Below are 18814 nucleotides of genomic sequence, written 5' to 3' on the forward strand. Positions count from 1 at the left end.
CCCAGGTTTGGCTTTCAACCACTGTCCTCAGATCCCAGCTTGCTGAGTAGCTAGGATTACAGGCACAGGTTACCAGTGCCCAGCTATTAGTTTATGTGTGAGATAGAGTTTTGTGCTTTTGTCCCGGCTGGCCTGAGACTCCAATCCTTCTACCTCTCCATCTGGAGTAGCTGGGATTACAGGCATGTACTCCAATGCCCAGCTTGTTCTGTTCTCAAGATGGTTATTTTTAGCCTAAGTGTCTTTTATGCAGTATCTGAGGAAATCCTACCACGCAATCATTTCTGTTTACTGAGGTTAGAATTTAACCGCGCAGCCTGAGTTTTGTGGGGTGTCCTCCCTGGAGACCCTCCAGCCTGGGGAAGATCAGAGGTTCTTTTTTTCACCAGGCAGAAGAGCTAAGAACTGTAGGCGCCCAGCCCCCAGTGCTGACAGACACCCATTTAACGCATTTGCACGGAGTCATGAAGAGCCTTGTCTGTTACGAAATCTCCCAGGTGATTCTAAGCAGAGGCTCAGGACAGAGCATTGTCCAGTAACATCTGTGCCTCAAAGATTTGTCAAAATGCTAATGTCCCCTTGGCTTGCTCAAGCCCCAGATTGGACGATAAGTCACACGGGGCGTCATCTGGCTCTTCCTGTGAGGGACGGGGCTGTAGCCGTTCCGGTCCTCGGTGCCGCCATCTTAGCGTGACATCAGCCCTTCCGTGAATGAGCGTGGCTGTGTTTCAATAAAACTTTATTGACAAAAACAGACCACAGGCAGGGGTTGGCCCTTGGGTTGTGGCTCACCTGTCTCTGAAGCACACAGCCACAGGGCCTCTCCAGCCCCCCTCCCCATCCCCCCCAGCACCAGGGCAGGTGTCCCAGAGATGGGGTGCGGGGTCTTAGAGACAGAGGCAGCAGCGAAGCAGCCTTGTGCCGGTGCTGTGCCCTGCAGCCGCCCGGAAGGACTGCATCGTCGTACGCAATGGCAGCTTCACCTGGTCCCGGGACAGCCCAGCCTGCCTGCACAGGTACCCGGGGCCCCGGGGAGGGAGCGGGTGCCCGGGCCCGTGGAGCCCGACGTATCCAGCCTGCTGTGGAAGACGGCACCATGCAGGGCCGCAGCCCTGCCAGGGGCTCGGGCAGACGCAAGCCCTGCGGGCGCATAGCGGGCAAGCCAATTCCTCTGCCCCGTTAGGGGGGAGATGCCCTCGGCCCTGCATCTGGGGCGGGGTGGGGGGCTTCTCAGCAGTTCACCCACTCTGTGCCTGCATCCTCATCTCCAGCCCCCAACTATTTTTTATCTTTTTGGTTGGTCGTGGGGCTTGAACTTGGGGCCTGGCGCTGTCCCTCAGCTCTTCAGCTCAAGCCGAGCGCCCTACCACTTGAGCCACGGCGCCACTTCCTGTTTTCTGGTGGTTAAATGGAGATAAGAGTCTCACGGACTTTCCTGCCCCAGCTGGCTTTGAACCATGATGCTCAGATCTCAGCCTCCTGAGAGGCTAGGATGACGGGTGTGAGCCACCGGCATCGGGCTTTACAGCTGAGTCTTTGTAGCCAAAAAAAATCCCAACCCGTGCCCCACCCCTAGCTCCCTGAGAAGGGGAAGGACACTGAACGCCAAGGGTACAAGGAAGGGGAGATGTGAGTTGTCAATGGGGAGCCTTTGAACAGCAGGCAGTGGGCAGTGCAAAGGTCCTGAGGTCGGTTTCTCAGTCTCAGCGCGGATGCAGGCTGGGCCGTGTAACCAGGGAATTGTCTCCTTTGGGTTCCCAGGATCCACCTCTCCGTGCCCCAGGGCTGTCTGCTGGCTGTGGTGGGGGCAGTAGGGGCGGGGAAGTCCTCCCTGCTCTCTGGCCTCCTCGGGGAGCTGAAGAAGATAGATGGGTCGGTGAGCATCAAGGTGAGGCAGCCCTGCCCGTCCCCGGCTGCTAAGATGGCCCCGTCCTTCCCCGCCCCGCGTCTCCCCTGCACAGCCAGGGTCCCTGCCCCTCCCCCTCCCCGGCTCTTGGGCGCCCCTGCTCTGCTGAGCCTTCGCCTGCCCGACTCAGGGCCCCGTGGCGTACGTGCCCCAGGAGGCCTGGGTCCAGAGCACCTCTGTCCTAGAGAACGTGACCTTTGGGAAGGAGCTGGACCTGCCATGGCTAGAGAAGGTTCTAGAAGCCTGTGCCCTGGGGCCGGACCTGAGCAGGTTCCCGGATGGAGTCCACACCTTGATCGGGGAGCAGGTAAGGCCCGGGGCCCTCAGGGGACAGGGAGGCTTTGCCCAGGGGGGCCGTGACCCCTGACCCCCCAGTGCAGGGGTCGAATGTCGCAGGTGCCCCCATTGTTCATGGTGAGTGAAGGGAACTTGCTTCTGTGGCAGCTCAGACCCGGGGCCGGCGCTGCCCGGCTGGTGGCATTAGTCAGATCTCCTCCTCATCCCCGGCCTCCCTCACCAGAGCATCTCAGCAGAAGCCATGGCTAGGCTTCCGCAATGCCCGCGCCCAAGCCCGGCCCTCGGCTTGTTTTTGTAAATAAAGTTTTATTGGGGCACTGCCGGGTCCGTTCATTTACCTGTGGGCCACGCCTGCCGTTTCCACTCCCCAGGTCAGGGCTGAGCGGTGGCGACAGAGAGCCCACGGCCCACAGCCCCCCGTGGCTGCCCCGGCCTTTCCCAGGGAAGGCTTGCCAAGGAGGAGACCCCCAGCGAAGGGACGCAGGAGCCCCCTAGGGAGGAGCGGTCCGGGGGAGGGCCTCGGAGCCCCTGGTGTGGGCCATAGAGCAGAGGGACAGAGGCCAGGGAGGGAGGAGAGGCCGGCGAGGCCCAGGGATCTCGGTGACACCCCCCGCACCGCGTGCTTTCCCTGGAGTCCTGGACACTGCTGGGCAGAGAGTGTCCATGCAGTGAAGAGTAACTGAATGAATGAATGAATGAATTGAAAAGTGACCCCAGGGAATGAAAGGGTACAAAAGCCGAGAGAGGGGGAGGGTGGAGAGACTCGAGCACGGCAGCTCCTCCGGGCACCCCGGACTGGACGGGCAAAGGCTGGCAGGGATGCTTCTCAGAGGACGGGCCCCCCGAGTGGCCCCGGCCCGATGTATCTCTGACCTGCACACCCAGCCTTTCCAACAGCTATGGATGGACTCAAGTTCCTGCTCCTCTCTCTCCCCCTCTCCCCCCCGCCCCCGGACCCAGGGCATGGACCTGTCAGGGGGCCAGAAGCAGCGGCTGAGCCTGGCCCGGGCTGTGTACAGGAAAGCCGCCGTGTACCTGCTCGATGACCCCTTAGCCGCCCTGGATGCCCACATCAGCCAGCACGTCTTCACCCATGTCATCGGGCCCAGCGGGCTGCTTCAGGGAACCGTAAGTTTGGGCACAAGTGCCAGCCAGGTGTCCCAGGGGAGCACAGAGGAAGCCCTGAGCATTCCAGTCGACCCCGGCGCTCAGCTCCTTTGTATTGGTCAGCTTTCGCTGGGGCAACGCCGCGTACCAAATAACCCCACCCCTACCACCACCACCGCCCCGTGCTTTGATCTCAGCGGCGCACAGCAGCACTTACGCCTCGCTTGCGAGCTTGTGCTCAACCTCGTACAATGTTCTCACTTCAGGAGGGCGGAGAAGCGATCAGCGTTCGGGCAGAAAGCCAGGAAGTGTGTGTGTGTATGTGTGTGTGTGTGTGTGTGTGTGTGTGTGTGTAACTTCCTCTCTCCCCCCTCCACCCAGACCAGGGTGCTGGTGACCCACGCGCTCCACGTCCTGCCCCAGGCTGATCAGATCGTGGTGCTGGTGGACGGGGCCATCGCAGAGATGGGCTCCTACCAGGAGCTTCTGCAGAGGAACGGCGCCCTGGTGAACTTGCTGGATGGAGCCAGACAGCCTGGAGGCGGCGGTGGAGGAGGAGGAGGAGGAGGAGGAGGAGGAGGAGGAGGAGGAGGTACTGGGTGGGCGTGGCTGAGTCTCTGTGGCAGGTGCCTGAGTCTCACCTACCCTGCAGGCCCAGGCCCGACACCACGGGCGTGGCCAGTGGGTCGCCTCCCCCAGCCACGAGCCGAGGCCACGCGCCGTGTCCCCGCTCCTCACCACCCCTTTAAGACGAGAGCAATCTCAGCCTCCATTTCACAGGGGAGCGGGAGGATGCCCCGGAGCACTCCGAGTCATCCGCTCAGGGCTACCCATTAGAACTTGGTGTTCAAACCCAGCGTCTCTGCCCGCAGCTGTGACAGAGTTTAATAAGCAATGAGCGCTTTGGTGTCTCGAAGGCTGCCCCGCACCAGGCCAAGCTAGTGTTCCTGATAATCCAGAGGATTTAAGTCTGCTGGATACTCAGGAAGGTTCTAGAAGGTTCTAGAAGATTTGGGGTAGGGGGACGAGGGAAGTACCAGGGATGGACCTCACATCCATTAGCTCATTGAAACATTTTACAACATCTGTAAGGTTTGGGATCCTAGCTGCCTCCGTTTTACAAGTGGGGAAACTGAGGCCTGAAAGCAGTCCATGGTTATGCATATGGGTATGGGTAAACTGAGCTCCACGTGGACCCAAACAGCTTGCTTTTTTAGCCAACACACTTTATAGCATCTTTCTCTGGAAACACCTCAGCCCTGGTCCACCTTCATCAGAACTCTAAGGGTCACTATCTTGGAGATTAAAAGTTAGAAGTCACCTGTGTGTATCAGTCAGCTTTATGCTGTGATGCTGCCACATAACAAACAGCCCCCAAATCTCTGTGGTTCATAGTGGTGACAGTTGTTTGTTTGTGGGTCTGTGGCTTGGGGGTGGCTGTCCCAGCCTGGGAAGCAGTGAGCGCTGGAGAAGGTCTCTCCCGGAGAAGACGGCACTTGAAGTTGGGTGTGAGTCACCCAGGAAAGAACCTTCTAGGCATAAGAAATTGTTGGAGGGGCTGGGAAGGTGGCTCAGTGGTAGAGCGCTTGCCTTGCATGCCTGAGGCCCTGGGTTCGATTCTTCAGCACCACATAAGCAAAAAGAAAAAAGCCAGAAGTGGCGCTGTGGCTCAAGTGGTAGAGCACTAGCCTTGAGCTGAAGAGCTGAGGGACAGCGCCCAGACCCAGAGTTCAGGCCCCACGACCGACCAAAAAAAAAAAAAAAAAAGAAAAGAAAAGAAATTGTTGGAGCAGGGTGTTGGTTACAATGGTGAGAGATGTCAGATCCAGCGTCGAGACCCCACAAACCCCCATCTTGTCCCCCCACACTGTGTGATGGACCCCTTGATCTTGCAGACACGGACCCCCCCATGGCCGGTGCTGGTGACCCTGGAAGCTGCCCTAGAGTCCAGGGACCCGAGCAGAGACCCGAGAGGTGAGTTCTTGGGGTGCCCAGCACAGGGAGGGCAGGGCCTGCCAGGTGCCCCCACCTGCTCCGTGTGGGTGATTCTCCAAAACCAACATGCCAGTTGACTGGCCCAATGGTGCAGGGCCCCGGGCTGCCTGCCCACCACGGGCACAGTGCGCTTCTACCATGACACATGCCCGCGGCGCGCCAAGGACAGCGTCAGGGCTGTCTCGCCACCAGAGCAGCCAGGCAGGCTGCCACCAAGGCCGCTCACCTCAGCACTCAGTAACCGCAGAGGCCGGTGCTTTGGTGGGCGGAAGAGACAAAGGCCTCGAGTCTGTCCACACCTGAGTTGTTGCGGGCGCTGGACACGCAGGTGGGGATACCCCAGCGGCTGCATCAGGCTGTGGTGCCCTACCACGGGGCCCACCAGTCCTCGTCATGTGGGCCTGTGACACAGCCATGGACTGTCACAGTGTGGGCCGGAGCACCAGCTGTTGCAGAGGGATGAGAAGAGGGACCTGGAGCCGGTTTTGTTCTTGGAGATAGGCTGAGGACAGATCCTCCAGGTCTGCTCCGCTAGCCCCATCCAGGCATGGGTGCCCTAGGGTCCTGAGTAAGATCAGAGACAGGTGGACGGATGGATGGATGGATGGATGGATGGATGGATGGATGGATGGATGGAGATGAAAATGGGTGGATGGATGGGCGGATGGATGAGTGAATGGATAGATAGGAAGATGGATTGATGAATGGATAAATGGATAGATGGGTGAATGGATAAATGAATATGAAGGTAGATAGATGGATGAATATGAAAATGGATGGATAAATGGGTGGGTGGGGATGGATGGGTGGGTGGGTAGGTACAAAGATGGATGGACGGATAGATGGGTGAATGGATGGATGGGTGAATGGATAAATGAGTGGATGGATGGATGGATGGATGGATGGTTGGGAACATAGATGAGTGGATGGATGGTGGGTAGATGGGTGGATGGGTAGATTGATGGATGGATGGATAGGTAAATGGATGAATAGGAGAATGGATGGTGGATAAATGGGTAGATCAACAAACTGATGGATGATCTTTTATCTAAAAATGATAGGTGGCAAATTGATGGGCATATAATAAGTCAACAGCAAATACATGATAGATAAGGGCTGGAGGTGTGGCTCAAGTGGTAAAGCACCTGCCTAGCAAGCATTAAACTCTGAGTTCAAACCTTAGTACTGCAAAAGAAATGAATATAAGACATGAAAGATAGTAGATGATAGATACTGTCTTCATTTTTATTTTTTTGCCTGTCCTGAGGCTTGAACTTGGGGCCTGGGAACTGTTCCTGAACTTCTTTTGCTCAAGGCTAGCACTCTACCACTTGAGACACAGAGCCACTTCCATTTTTTCTGTGTTTTTATTGGAGATCAGAGTCTCACAGCCTTTCCTGCCTAGGCTGGCTTCAAACTGCGATTCTCAGATCTCAACCTCCTGAGTAGCTAGGACGACAAGCGTGAGCCCATTTTTAATAGCAGGGAGATGGAGGCATATAAGCAGCTAAATCCCTGCACACATGCACAGGTGGAAGGAACATTGGAGAAGTCTTTAGCATCTGAATTGTGCCAAATTGACCATGTGACCTGACAGGTCAGAGGGTAACAGGTCAGAGGGTAAACACTTAGGCTCCAATGGCTCCTCTGAAAACCAAGCTGTGGGGTTGTTCGGGGGTGGGTGAGGGATGGCTGACACAGAGCCAGGCAGCATGCTGGGAGCAGCGGGTGTCTTTAGGAAGGAGGGAATCGGGGTCAGTGGTGACCAGCTGGCCTGAGAGCTTGGTCCTGCCCCGTGGGGGGGAGGACCCTGAGCCATTCTTCCTCCAAATGACAGGTACACAACGTCAGCGCCCGCGGGGGTCGGCACCCACTCGGAAGGCCCAGCGGGGGCCTGTCTAGATGACCCGCAGGGGGCCAGGGGGCCGGGAGGAGAGGCCAGCACGCAGTATGGACGGGTAACTCACCAGGGCCCCGGCCACCCCCCGGGCCAGCTCCCCCAGCAGGCCAGACACAGGGCCACGAACTCCCCTTGACCGAGTACCTACCATGTGCCAAACAAGATGCTAACCCTCACCACCCTAAAATAATAGGTGGACACAATCCACTTAGAGACGAAGCATCGAGTCAACGCACGAGACAAGGGACTCCCAGCACGCAGGCCTAGCTCCATCCGGGTCCCTGGGCCACTCCTTGTCTTCCATGTTGACTCCTCCCCCCTCCCCCCCACCCCCGGCTCACCCTACCTCTCCATCCAGCACCCACCCACCCACCAGTCCAGGTACCCAATTGTCCATTCATCCGTCCATCTGTCTGGCCATCTGGCCATCTACCCATCCACCTATTTATTCATCAGTCTGTCTGTCCAACCATCTATTTGTTAACTCATCCATTGTTACACCCACCTACAAGACATTTTCCATCCATTCACCCACCCACTCATCCATACATGTCTGCCTGTCTATCCCATCATCCATCATCTACCCAAATATCTACTCCTTTATCCATCCACAACCTATCCATCCATTCCTCCATCTGTTCATCTAGCCATGTACTCATTCATGCATCCATCAGTCCATCTACTCATCCATCCATTATCCATAAATGTCTACCCATCTACCCAAACCATGTCAGTTCCCCAACCATATACTCATTTATCTGTCCATCTACAACCCATTCATCCATTCCTCCATCTATCCATGTACTCATCCATCCATGTACTCATCTGTCAATCCATCCACTTATCTATCTATCCATTCATCCATGTACTCATCCATCCATCCATGTACTCATCCATCCATCCATCCATTGACCCATCCATCCATCAATCCATCTATCCACCCACCCACTTGTCCATCCATCTACTCATCCATCCATCCATCCCCTCATCCAGACTTCCAAGGGCTCCCTGGGAGGATTATGGCAGAAGTGGGGGAGGGGAGCGTCCCGACGCTGCTCCCGATGGGAGGCCCGGGGAGGTGGGCCAGGCCTGCATGGCGCCCCTCTGCCCCGTTGGTGTGGATTTGGGAGCTTTGCCCGGCCCGGCCCTGATTCACCCCTCTCTTGCCCATCTCTCTGTTGCTCTGTGCCTGGCACGTTCTACAGGTGAAGGCTGCCACCTACCTGGCGTACCTGCGGGCCATGGGCACGCCGCTGGGCTTCTACACCCTCTTCCTCTTCTTCAGCCAGCAAGTGGCCTCCTTCTGTCAGGGCTACTGGCTGAGCCTGTGGGCAGACGATCCGGTGGTGGACGGGCGGCAGACGCAGGCCGCCTTGCGCGGCTCTGTCTTTGGGGTCCTTGGCTGTCTCCAAGGTACCCCCCCATCCCCTGCCCCCATTCACTCACAGATGGGGGCTCCTGGATGTCCTGCGGGGGACCTTCAGCGCCTCCAACCTCCAGAGAGAGCCCGGCCCCTGCCAAACACACATGCCTGCCCCACCCTGTCCCTTCTCCTTCTGTGCCAGTCCCAGGACTGGAACTCAGGGCCTGGGCGCTGTCCCTGAGCTTTTGTCCCTCGCTCGCTTTACCCCTTGAGCCACAACTCCATGTCTGGCTTTTTGGTGGTTAGTCGGAGATCAGAGTCTCACAGACCTTTCAGGCCTTGAACGATGATCCTCCGATCTCAGCCTCCAGAGGAGGACGAGCGTGAGCCACCAGCTCTGGGTCTGTGACTGGACCCCAGAGATCGGAATTAGCTATCACCCCAAATCCAGGGTGACCCTATTTCCAAACAAGGTCCACATGCCGAGGTTCTGGGTGGTTCCCCGACCTCCCCCCCAGGCTGGCGGGGGGGCCCTGCCGAGGGTGAAGCGGGGCTCGGCCGGCCTCACGCCCTGACCCCCCTCTCCCCCCCGCTGCCCTCCTCAGCCATCGGGCTGTTTGCCTCCATGGCGGCCGTGCTCCTGGGAGGGATCCGGGCGTCCAGGCTGCTCTTCCGCTCGCTCCTTTGGGACGTGGTGCATGCTCCCATGGCCTTCTTCGAGCAGACGCCCCTCGGGCACCTTCTGAACCGCTTCTCCAAGGAGACGGACACGGTGGACGTGGACATCCCAGACAAGCTCCGGTCCCTGCTCACGTTCGCCTTCGAGCTCCTGGAGGTCGGCCTGGCCGTGTCCATGGCCACGCCGCTCGCCATCGTGGCCATCCTGCCTCTGATGGTCCTCTATGCCGGCTTCCAGGTAGGAGGAGGCCGGGCCCCAGGCTCCGGGCAGGTACCGAGGGGCGGCCTCTTGAAGCCTCCCCAGGGCCAGAGACACCCTGGTGTCTGTCTCCCAAGGTCCATGTCAAAGCTTTTTTCAACAGTCAGGCATGGTAACACCCACCTGTAATCCCAGCACTGGGGAGGCTAAGGCATAACATATCCAGTTTGAGGTCAGCCTAGCTACAAAGTGAGGTCTTCAGAGCAAAATTCTCCTTACTAGCTGTGTGTGTGTGTGTGTGTGTGTGTGTGTGTGTGTGTGTGTGTGTGTGTGTGTGTGTGTGTGTGTGTGTGTGTGTGTGTGTGTGTGTGTGTGTGTGTGTGTGTGTGTGTGTGTGTGTGTGTGTGTGTGTGTGTGTGTGTGTGTGTGTGTGTGTGTGTGTGTGTGTGTGTGTGTGTGTGTGTGTCCTGGAGCTAGAACTCAGGGCCTGGATGCTGTCCTTTTGCTCAAGACTAGTGCTCTACCACTTGAAAAAACGCTCCACTGTCAGCTTTTTTGGCAGTTAATTGGAGAGAAGAGTCTCAGGGATTTTCCTGCCCAGGCTGGCTTCAAACTGCGCTCCTCAGATCTCAGCCTCCTAAGCAGCTAGGATGACAGGTGTGAGCCACCGGTGCCTGGCCAATAGCTAATCTTTTATGCTACTGCTGCGGCTTTCTCCTTTCCAATTCTCTGAATGCTGAGGAAGTGTTGCAAGGTCTCAAAGATTCTGGTATTAAGCCAGGGCCTGAGAAGGGCTGAAATCGACCTAAAAAAAAGAGTGTGGGGGAGTGGCGGTGTACACCTGTAAATTTCAGTACCCAGGACTTGGGTGCTAGAGATAGAGAGTTCTGGACCAGCCTGCGCTGCACAGGGATGAGAAAGAGACAGAGAGTGAATGTAATGTCTTACATTTCTGGAGTCCGCAGCCTGGCTGACACCGTTGATGTATTTGGTAGTTCTCAAATGTGGCCAGGACCTGCAGGAGCAGCAGCGATCACTTGGGGACCTCACCCACCCTTGAGAAGGGGGTTCTAGCTCGCTGAGCAGCTCCAGCACAGATGGGCATTTGAGAACCCCTGGCTTAGCCCTGCTCAGCCTGCTTTTGCAAACCGATCCTCAGCATCGATCCTGGGCTCTCGCTGTAGCAAACCCCACAAACAAAAACTCCTCCAGCTCAGTGTTCTTGTTGTTTTTGGCCGGTCCTGGGCCTTGAACTCAGGGCCTGGGCACTGTCCCTGAGTTCTTTTTGCCCAAGGCTAGTGCTCTACCACTTGAGCCACAGCATCATGTCTGGCTTTTTCTGTGTATGTGGTACTGAGGAATCGAACCCAGGGCTTCCCACATGCTAGGCAAGCACTCTACCACCAAGCCACAATCCCAATCCCCAACTCAGTGTTCCTGGAGCAATCCCAGGGACGGTTGTGGTGGGTCCTTTATAAGTCATGGGCCTTCCCCTGAACCAATCAGACACACCCAATGGTGAGGATGCTCTGACTGGCTAAGCTGGGTCACGTGACCACTTGTAGGCTTGGGTCTCATCACAGACATCACCGCCTTCTCCCACGGGAAAGCAGAAGTGGGAGGGAAGCGCCGTGCCTCACAAACTGCCCCAGCTCTTCTCTAAAATTCGGACCCGGGGACGCATGTCTTCTGTCATGAGCTCTGGGCTCAGGCAGAGATGGCTTTGAATCCAGGCCAGAGCCTGGAGAAGCGAACTGGGCCCAAGGTCCCACAGCAAGCGGATGGCCGAGACCCAGAAGCTGCCTCAGTGTGTCCGCCTTCTCTCACCCCGCGCCCCCCGCCCCGCCTCAGAGCCTGTACGTGGCCACCGCGTGCCAGCTGCGGCGTCTGGAGTCGGCCAGCTACTCCTCCGTGTGCTCCCACCTGGCCGAGACGTTCCAGGGCAGCGCCGTGCTCCGGGCGTTCGGAGCCCAGGGCCCCTGCGTGGCGCGGAGCGACGCACTCGTGGATGCGAACCAGAGGGTCAGTTTCCCACGACTGGTGGCTGACAGGTAGGAGCTGGGGGACAGTGGAACCCATTGGTGTTCACAGATGAGGCCATACTGGCTGGAGAGGCCCAGATGACCCCCAAAGTCACACCGCACATGGGGTGGGGTGAGAATGAGTCCAGAACCCACCAACAGCAGCAGCCTCAATCTCCTTTGTCATCCAAGAACAGTAAGGCGAATTTCTGAGCTGATAGAAACAGGCTCAACTTTTACCCCAGCCACCTGCCTTGCTGATTGATCCTGCATTGAAGAAGTTAATCTCTCTGAGCATCATGTGTCAGAACATTCAGGAAGTGCCTACTGTGCCAAGCACCAGTGGCTCACGCCTGTCATCCCAGCTACTCAGGAGGCTGAGATCTGAGGATCATGGTTCAAAGCCAGCCCGGGCAGGAAAGTCTATGAGACTCTTCTCTCCAATGAACCACCAGAAAACCGGAAGTGGCGCTGTGGCTCAAGTGGTAGAGCGCTAGCCTTGAGCTGAAGAGCTGAGGGACAGCGCCCAGGCCCTGAGTTCAAGCCCCATGACCAACCAAAAAAAAAAAAAAAGGAAAAGAAAAGAAAGTGCTTACTATGTGCGAAGCTCCCTGATTTCCCTGCTACAGGCGGTGCATCACATTTAATCCCCAGCTGTCACCAGCCTGGGGTGGATGGGCAGACTGGGTGGTTAGAGGAGGGCGAGGACTTCCCCTAAGCTAGCCACTGAAGAAGATGAACGCGCACTTCTTTTGTTTCCTTGGTACTGGGAAGCTTTTGTGCTCATGTGGTGCCTGGTAGGTTTGGCTTAAGCAGGGTCAACTTCTTGGTCTCAGTTCCCTCATCGGTCGCCTGGGAACGATGCCAGCCTCTTGTTGGAACCAGATATTATGTGCCAAGCCTGGGGCCTCCACAGAACGGGTTTTCCTCTGCTTGATTTGCTGCCAGGGCCCCCGACACCTCCCTTGGTGTCTGAGTGAATGAACGAATGAATGCATGAATGAGTGGTAGATCAGGACATCAGGGAGAGCTCCTGAATTAGGTGCTGGGGATGGAGCCCCGCCCCCCAGCCCAGTGTCGCCCAATGGCGGCGAGGCAGCCACAGACCAGGTGACCTGGCTGGGGAGGGAGGCCATCCATGGTGCTGGGTCCCAAGGTCAGGCGCATCAGGGAAGGCCGTGGAGGAGGTGACCTTGGAGCGGCCCTGTGTGAAGATGTTGACCCCCATGCGGGTAACGCTGAGGGGGGCAGGAGACACAGCCTGGCACCTCCAGGGCTGGGCAGAGCTGCGCCGAGCACCAGGCGTGTGCCAGGGCGCGACGGGGGGGGGGGGGGGGGGGAGAGGGGAGGGGGAGGGGTCCACTGCCACTCCTTAGCTCAGGTGGGAGGGGGCCGCGCTGGGACCCCCAGACTATACTGAGCTTCCAGTCCTTGAGTGCAGGAAAAGGGGGGGTCCTGGCAGATGGGGGACCCCTGCGTACCCGCTTCTCTGCGCAGGTGGCTGGCGGCGAACCTGGAGTTCCTGGGGAATGGGCTGGTGTTCGTGGCCGCCGTGTGTGCAGTGCTGGGCAGGGACCACCTCCGTGCCGGCCTGGTGGGCTTCTCCATCTCCGCTGCCCTCCAGGTACCCCAGCCCCCCCCCCCCGCGCCCTCTCCCCACATCAGCTGGGGGGTGGGCAGAGCAGAGGCGCGGAGTTTCAGGCCTGGGTGCAAACCGTGCGGCTGAGTGTGTGCCGGGCAGGCCCCGGCCCGTGCCAGCCCCGGCTCTGAGCACAGCAGAGCCGCGGGCTCCGGACGCTTCCATGCTGTTATCTATACGTCCCGGTGCCCGCGGGCGGCGCGGGCACAGGCGGCATTGCTCTAAAGCTGCGCGAACAGTAACCGCGCCCTGCCGTGGTCTGAGCCACCGTGGGGAAGCAGAGCCTGCGCTCCGAGACCCCTCCCCAGAGGATGGGGGGGCAGGGACTGGAAGGGGTGTGCTGGAGCCGCAGGAGAGAGGGTGCTGGGGTCATGATGGGTGGAGACGGCCGTGAGGAGCGAGAGGAGGTGCGGAGAGGCAGGGAGGTGAGTGGAGAGGCCAGCGAGGCTGCGGGAAGAAGGGCGGCGCTGGCTGGCACACAGGATCGCTCCTGGGTACCACAGCTTGGACACGCAGATGTCTGGGGAAACCATGGAGGCCTAGATCCTGGGGATGCGGTCAGAATGTAACTAGCAGCCCTGGGCTGGCTGTGTACCTTTGGGAGGGTGTACACCCTCTCTGGTCCTGCCTCCAGATGGTGTGACCAGATGATGGAGGGGCTCCAGGGGAACGGGGTGCTATTGGCTGAAGCTCAGTCTTTTGTGTGTGTGCACGTGTGTTCCAGTCCCGGTGCTGTCCCTGAGCTTTTTGCGCTCAGGGCTACCGCTCGAGCCACAGCTCTGCTTCCAGCTTCTTGCTGGATAATTGGAGATCAGAGTCTCCCATCGATGTTCCTGCCCAGGCTGGCTTTGAACCGTGATCCTCAGATCTCACCCTCCCGAGTGGCTGGGATGACCGGCGTGAGCGCCGGCGCATGGCTCCATGTCATCCTGGTGGTGCCAGGTTGCCAGGCCGCCCTGTTCTCTGGCCCTTCTTCCTCCCCTGGGTCCCATCTCCAGACCCTGCCTTGAGGGGGCAGTGAGCCCAGCCTGAGTTATCACCCCCCCCTTCCTCAGGTGACCCAGACACTGCAGTGGGTGGTTCGCAGCTGGACGGACCTGGAGAACAGCATGGTGGCCGTGGAGCGCGTGCAGGATTACGCCCGCACCCCCAAGGAGGTGAGGACAGGCACACAGGGAGGGCGGTGGGCTTACTCCTCGGCCCCCCCACTCAGCCTCCCCCCCCAGGGGCTGCAGGCTCAGCAGGGGGGTGGGCGGCAGTGAGCAGCAGGAGCAGCAGAGCCCGGGCTGCCCAGGGCCCTGGGCCAGGCAGGCCACAAGGGGGCAGGGCAGAACTTTGTAGGAACAGAGCAACTAGCTACACAGTGACAGCTACTGCAAGGTCTGATGGAACGGAACATTCTAGAACTAGGTCATAGCAACATGTAGCACTCTGCTGGATCCAAAGCAGCCACCTAACAGGGTTCTAAGCTAGGAGGGAATCCAAGGAGATTATGCAGGATAAGATGGGGTCCCGTCCCCAGCTCAAGGGACATTTTCTTTGGGGTGTTGGTCCTGGGGTTTGAATTCAGGGCTGAGCGCGGTCCCTGAGCTTCCTTTGGCTCAAGACTAATGCGCTACCACTTGAGCCACGGTTCTAGTTCAGGATTTCTGCTGACTAATTGGGAGATAAGAGTCTGGGAGACTTTCCTGCCAGGGTTGTTTTTTGTTGTGTTTTGGGTTTTTTTGTTTTTGGTCAGTCATGGGGCCTGAACTCTGGCCTGGGCGCTGTCCCTCAGCTCTTCAGCTCAAGGCGAGCGCTCTACCACTTGAGCCACAGTGCCACTTCTGGTTTTCTGGTGGCTCATTGGAGATAAGAGTCTCATGGACGTTCCTTCCTGGGCTGGCTTTGAACTGTGATCCTCAGATCTCAGTCTCCCATGTAGTTAGGAAGACAGGCGTGAGCCATGGGGGCCCGGCTTGCCTGGGCTGTTTTTTGACCCTGGATCCTCAGCTCTGCCCCTCCTCACTGGCTCGGAGACAGGCCTGAGCCACGGGCTCCGGTGGGACGCTGTTTTTTGGGCACTAAGCCTTGAAGAGAGTTGTGGGAGGGACGGGAGGCAGTGTGCGTGGGGAGATGCCAGGCGCTTATTCTGTACAGCCGCAGTCCTCGCCTCCGTGGATGGATCCTTACAGCCCTGGATCACAGCGGTAAACGTGTGCTTTGAAGAAACTGAGGCTGGGGTGGGGGAGGCTGGTGAAGTAGAAGGGGTGATACAGCAGCTGCCTAGCAAGCAGGAAACAGTTCAAACCCAAGCACCACCGAAAACCGGGACACTGAGGCTCAGGGAGGTGGGATCACTGTTGCCCGCCCCATGCCAGGCGCCCTGGAGGCTGCCCACGTGTGCGGCTGGGCACCCCTGGCCCAGTGAAGGGAGGATCGAGTTCCGGGGCTTCGGGCTGAGACACCGCGCGGACCTCCCGCTGGCGGTGCAGGGCGTGACGCTGACCATTGAGGCTGGGGAAAAGGTAAGCACACCTCTGGGCTGAGCACCAGCTGCCCCCCGGCTCCCCACCAGGCCCACCTCGGTTCCCCGACACGGCACCAGCACCACCCTGGGACCCTGGCATTGCCAAAGGAGACCTCGTCCTCAGTCTTCCCGTCTATAAAATGGGAATGCTACCACCCACCAGCTTCATTCCAGCACCTCTGTCATTACTCCATTCTCAACCCCGGGAGGTCTGTGTGTGCTGCACCTGCCCCCCAGCGGGACTCCCCCCGCAGCCCGGTCTCTGGGAACCTGCATTTAAGCATATCATTCCCCTGCCCAGAACCTTCCACCACCTCCCAGCTTCCTCCTGGGTAAAGTCTGAATCCCCGAACTTACCTTCAAGGCCCGGTGGGCCGCAGGGTCCAGCTGCCCGGGGTGGGAGGGGCGCACCTCGAACTCCTATGTACCCTACAAGGTTCCACTCAAGTTTCCCCTCCCGCTGTACCGCATACCAGGCAGGAAGTAGAGATGGAGGAGGGGGTGGGACAAGAGCGCATGGTGGGCGGAAGTGTGTGTGCTGAGAGGATGACGGACGGACGGACTGACGGACCTCGACCGTAACGCCGCGGTCCTGGCCTGGCCGGCGTGGACCACGGCCTGGCCTCGCCCTGGCAGGTGGGCATCGTGGGCAGGACGGGGGCCGGGAAGTCCTCGCTGGCCGGAGGCCTGCTGCGGCTCCAGGAGGCGGCGGAGGGCGGGGTGTGGATCGACGGCGTCCCCATCGCCCGCGTGGGGCTGCACACGCTGAGGTGCAGGATCACCATCATCCCGCAGGTGAGGGGGCGTGGCGAGGGGCGTGGCAAGGGCTGGGGCGTGGTGAGGGGCGTGGCCGAGGCGAGGGGCGTGGCCAAGGGCTGGGGCGGGGCAAGGGGCGTGGCGATGTCTGGGGGTGTGGCAAGGGCTGGGGCGTGGCCGAGGCGAGGGGCGGGCGAGGGCTGGGGCGTGGTGAGGGGCGTGGCAAGGGCTGGGGCGTGGCCAAGGCTGGGGGGGGCCGAGGGCTGGGGCGTGGTGAGGGGCGTGGCCGAGGCGAGGGGCGGGCGAGGGCTGGGGCGTGGCAGAGGCGAGGGGCGTGGCCGAGGGCTGGGGCAGGGCGAGGGGCGTGGCGATGTCTGGGGGTGTGGCAAGGGCTGGGCGTGGCGATGTCTGGGGGCGTGGCGAGGGGCGGGGCCTGTGCTGACCCCCGGGCGCCTCCCGCCAGGACCCCATCCTGCTCCCCGGCTCCCTGCGCGCGAACCTGGACCTGCGGCAGGAGCACACGGACGAGGCCCTCTGGGCGGCGCTGGAGACCGTGCAGCTCAAGGCCTTCGTGGCGGCGCTGCCCGGCCAGCTGCAGTACGAGTGTGCCGACAGGGGCGACGACCTGAGGTAGGCGCACCCCTGGGGCCCGGGGGGAACCTTGGGTTCGAGGCTCAGCTGGACAGCACAGCAAGAACCCGAGCGCACGGGTGGCTCACGCCTGTCATCCCAGCCACTCAGCAGGCTGAGTTCGAAGCCAGCCTGGGCAGGAAAGTCCACGAGATTCTTGTCACCAGAAAACCCGAAGTGGCGCTGTGGCTCCAGTGGTAGAGCGCTCGCCTTGAGCTGAAGAGCTAAGGGACAGCGCCCAAGCCCTGATCGAGCCCCACCACCAACAAAACAGGAGGCAGAGGAGAGAAAAGAAGAGAGAATGGGCAACAAGGAGATCAGACTGTAGTCAGAGGTCGGGGTGTGGCTCTGGCTCCACCAGGGGCTCTGTGGCCTCGGGCAGGCGCTTGACCCCTCTGTGCCTGAAGGAGCGCGAGGTCCAGTGTGGGGTCCATTTCTTAGGTCTGTCCCCTGGGGGAGGTCCTAACACAAACAGAAACCAGCCCTTCCCCCAGCTGGGGAGACTGAGGCACACAGGATGGCACTAACCTCTGCTTGCGGTGCCCAGCGTGGGGCAGAAGCAGCTGCTGTGCCTGGCGCGCGCCCTGCTCCGGAAAACCCAGATCCTCATCCTGGATGAGGCCACGGCGGCCGTGGACCTGGGCACCGAGCTGCGCATGCGGGCAGCCCTCGGGCGCTGGTTCGCGCACTGCACGGTGCTGCTCATCGCGCACCGCCTGCGCTCCGTGATGGACTGCAGCAGGTGAGGCGGGCGAGGGGCCGGGAGGAGGGCGCCGGCCCCAGGGCCTGGCTTCCACGCAGGCCGTCAGGACTGGGGAGCTGCGGGAAGCCTCCCTCCCTCCCCCCCCCCCCCCCCCCCCCCCGGGGAAGGAAGGAGGCCAAAGAGCTGCCCGTCCCTCCCTTCCCTGCAGGGTGCTGGTGATGGACAAGGGACAGGTGGTGGAGTGTGGCAGCCCGGCCCAGCTGCTGGCCCAGAAAGGCCTGTTCTACAGACTCGCCCAGGAGTCAGGGCTGGTTTGAGCCGGGCCTGGACATGCCGGAGACCGTGGGCTGCCTGGTCCTGTGGGGGGGTCACGAGTGGGCTCTTTTCTGGGCGGAAGATGGCGGACACGGTGGCTGATGATCACAGACCCTCAAGACCGCCCTCCCCCCCACCTCCAACGGCCTGCGCAAGCCCCAGCGAGCCTCGTCTACCTCAGAGCCACTGTGGACAGTGCACCCACCGCGGCTGCCCGCCGGACTCACCTGGGGAACTTGAACACAGGCCCAGCCCCAGCCCTGAATCTGCTGGGCCTGGAGATCCTGTGCGCACCTTTCCCAAATGACTTGGGAGGTCATCACGGGCTCAGATGCAGTCTGAAGAAATACAGCGCTGGCTGTGGTGGTGCTACTGAGAATCCCAGCTATTTAGAAGTAGACACTGGGAGGATCAATGTCAGATTGGACAAAAAATAAAGTGAACATTGAGACCCCTTCCCCATCTTAACCAGTAAAAAGCTGGGCATTGTAGTGTGCATCTGTCATCTAGTCACAGAAGCAAAAATAGAATTGAGGTCCAGAGCTGGGCACCGGTGGCTCCCAGCTACTCAGGAGGCTGAGATCTGAGGATCATGGTTCAAAGCCAGCCCAGGCAGGAAAGTCCGTGAGACTCTTATCTCCAAATAAACCACTAGAAAACTGGAAGTGGTGCTGTGGCTCAAGTGGTAGAGCGCTCGCCTTGAACTGAAGAGCTGAGGGACAGTGCCCAGGCCCTGAGTTCAAGCCCCACGACCACCAACAACAAGAAGAATTGAGGTCTGGGAGAAGTTAGGCAT

The 18814-nt window shown here is 59.6% G+C and overlaps 1 protein-coding gene across 1 annotated transcript in view; it reads left to right on the plus strand.

The window, feature by feature from the left end:
- LOC138814445 (ATP-binding cassette sub-family C member 6-like) overlaps positions 1 to 18496 on the plus strand; it is a 32545-nt gene extending 14049 nt beyond the window's left edge. The window contains exons 15-31 of the mRNA XM_070003337.1: positions 941 to 1016; positions 1762 to 1888; positions 2037 to 2213; positions 3164 to 3331; positions 3692 to 3902; positions 5125 to 5284; positions 7143 to 7263; positions 8411 to 8618; positions 9174 to 9484; positions 11297 to 11496; positions 12964 to 13090; positions 14161 to 14262; positions 15466 to 15612; positions 16251 to 16409; positions 16834 to 17000; positions 17548 to 17742; positions 17912 to 18496. Of these exons, the coding sequence (XP_069859438.1) occupies positions 941 to 1016; positions 1762 to 1888; positions 2037 to 2213; positions 3164 to 3331; positions 3692 to 3902; positions 5125 to 5284; positions 7143 to 7263; positions 8411 to 8618; positions 9174 to 9484; positions 11297 to 11496; positions 12964 to 13090; positions 14161 to 14262; positions 15466 to 15612; positions 16251 to 16409; positions 16834 to 17000; positions 17548 to 17742; positions 17912 to 18020 (2765 nt within the window). The 3' untranslated portion in view covers positions 18021 to 18496. The remainder of the gene's footprint in view (positions 1 to 940; positions 1017 to 1761; positions 1889 to 2036; positions 2214 to 3163; positions 3332 to 3691; positions 3903 to 5124; positions 5285 to 7142; positions 7264 to 8410; positions 8619 to 9173; positions 9485 to 11296; positions 11497 to 12963; positions 13091 to 14160; positions 14263 to 15465; positions 15613 to 16250; positions 16410 to 16833; positions 17001 to 17547; positions 17743 to 17911) is intronic.
- Positions 18497 to 18814: the final 318 nt, after the last annotated feature.

This window comes from Dipodomys merriami, unplaced genomic scaffold (genome assembly GCF_024711535.1).
Source record: "Dipodomys merriami isolate MVZ:Mamm:240054 unplaced genomic scaffold, mDipMer1.0.p SCAF_60, whole genome shotgun sequence".
Taxonomy (NCBI): Eukaryota; Metazoa; Chordata; class Mammalia; order Rodentia; family Heteromyidae; genus Dipodomys; species Dipodomys merriami.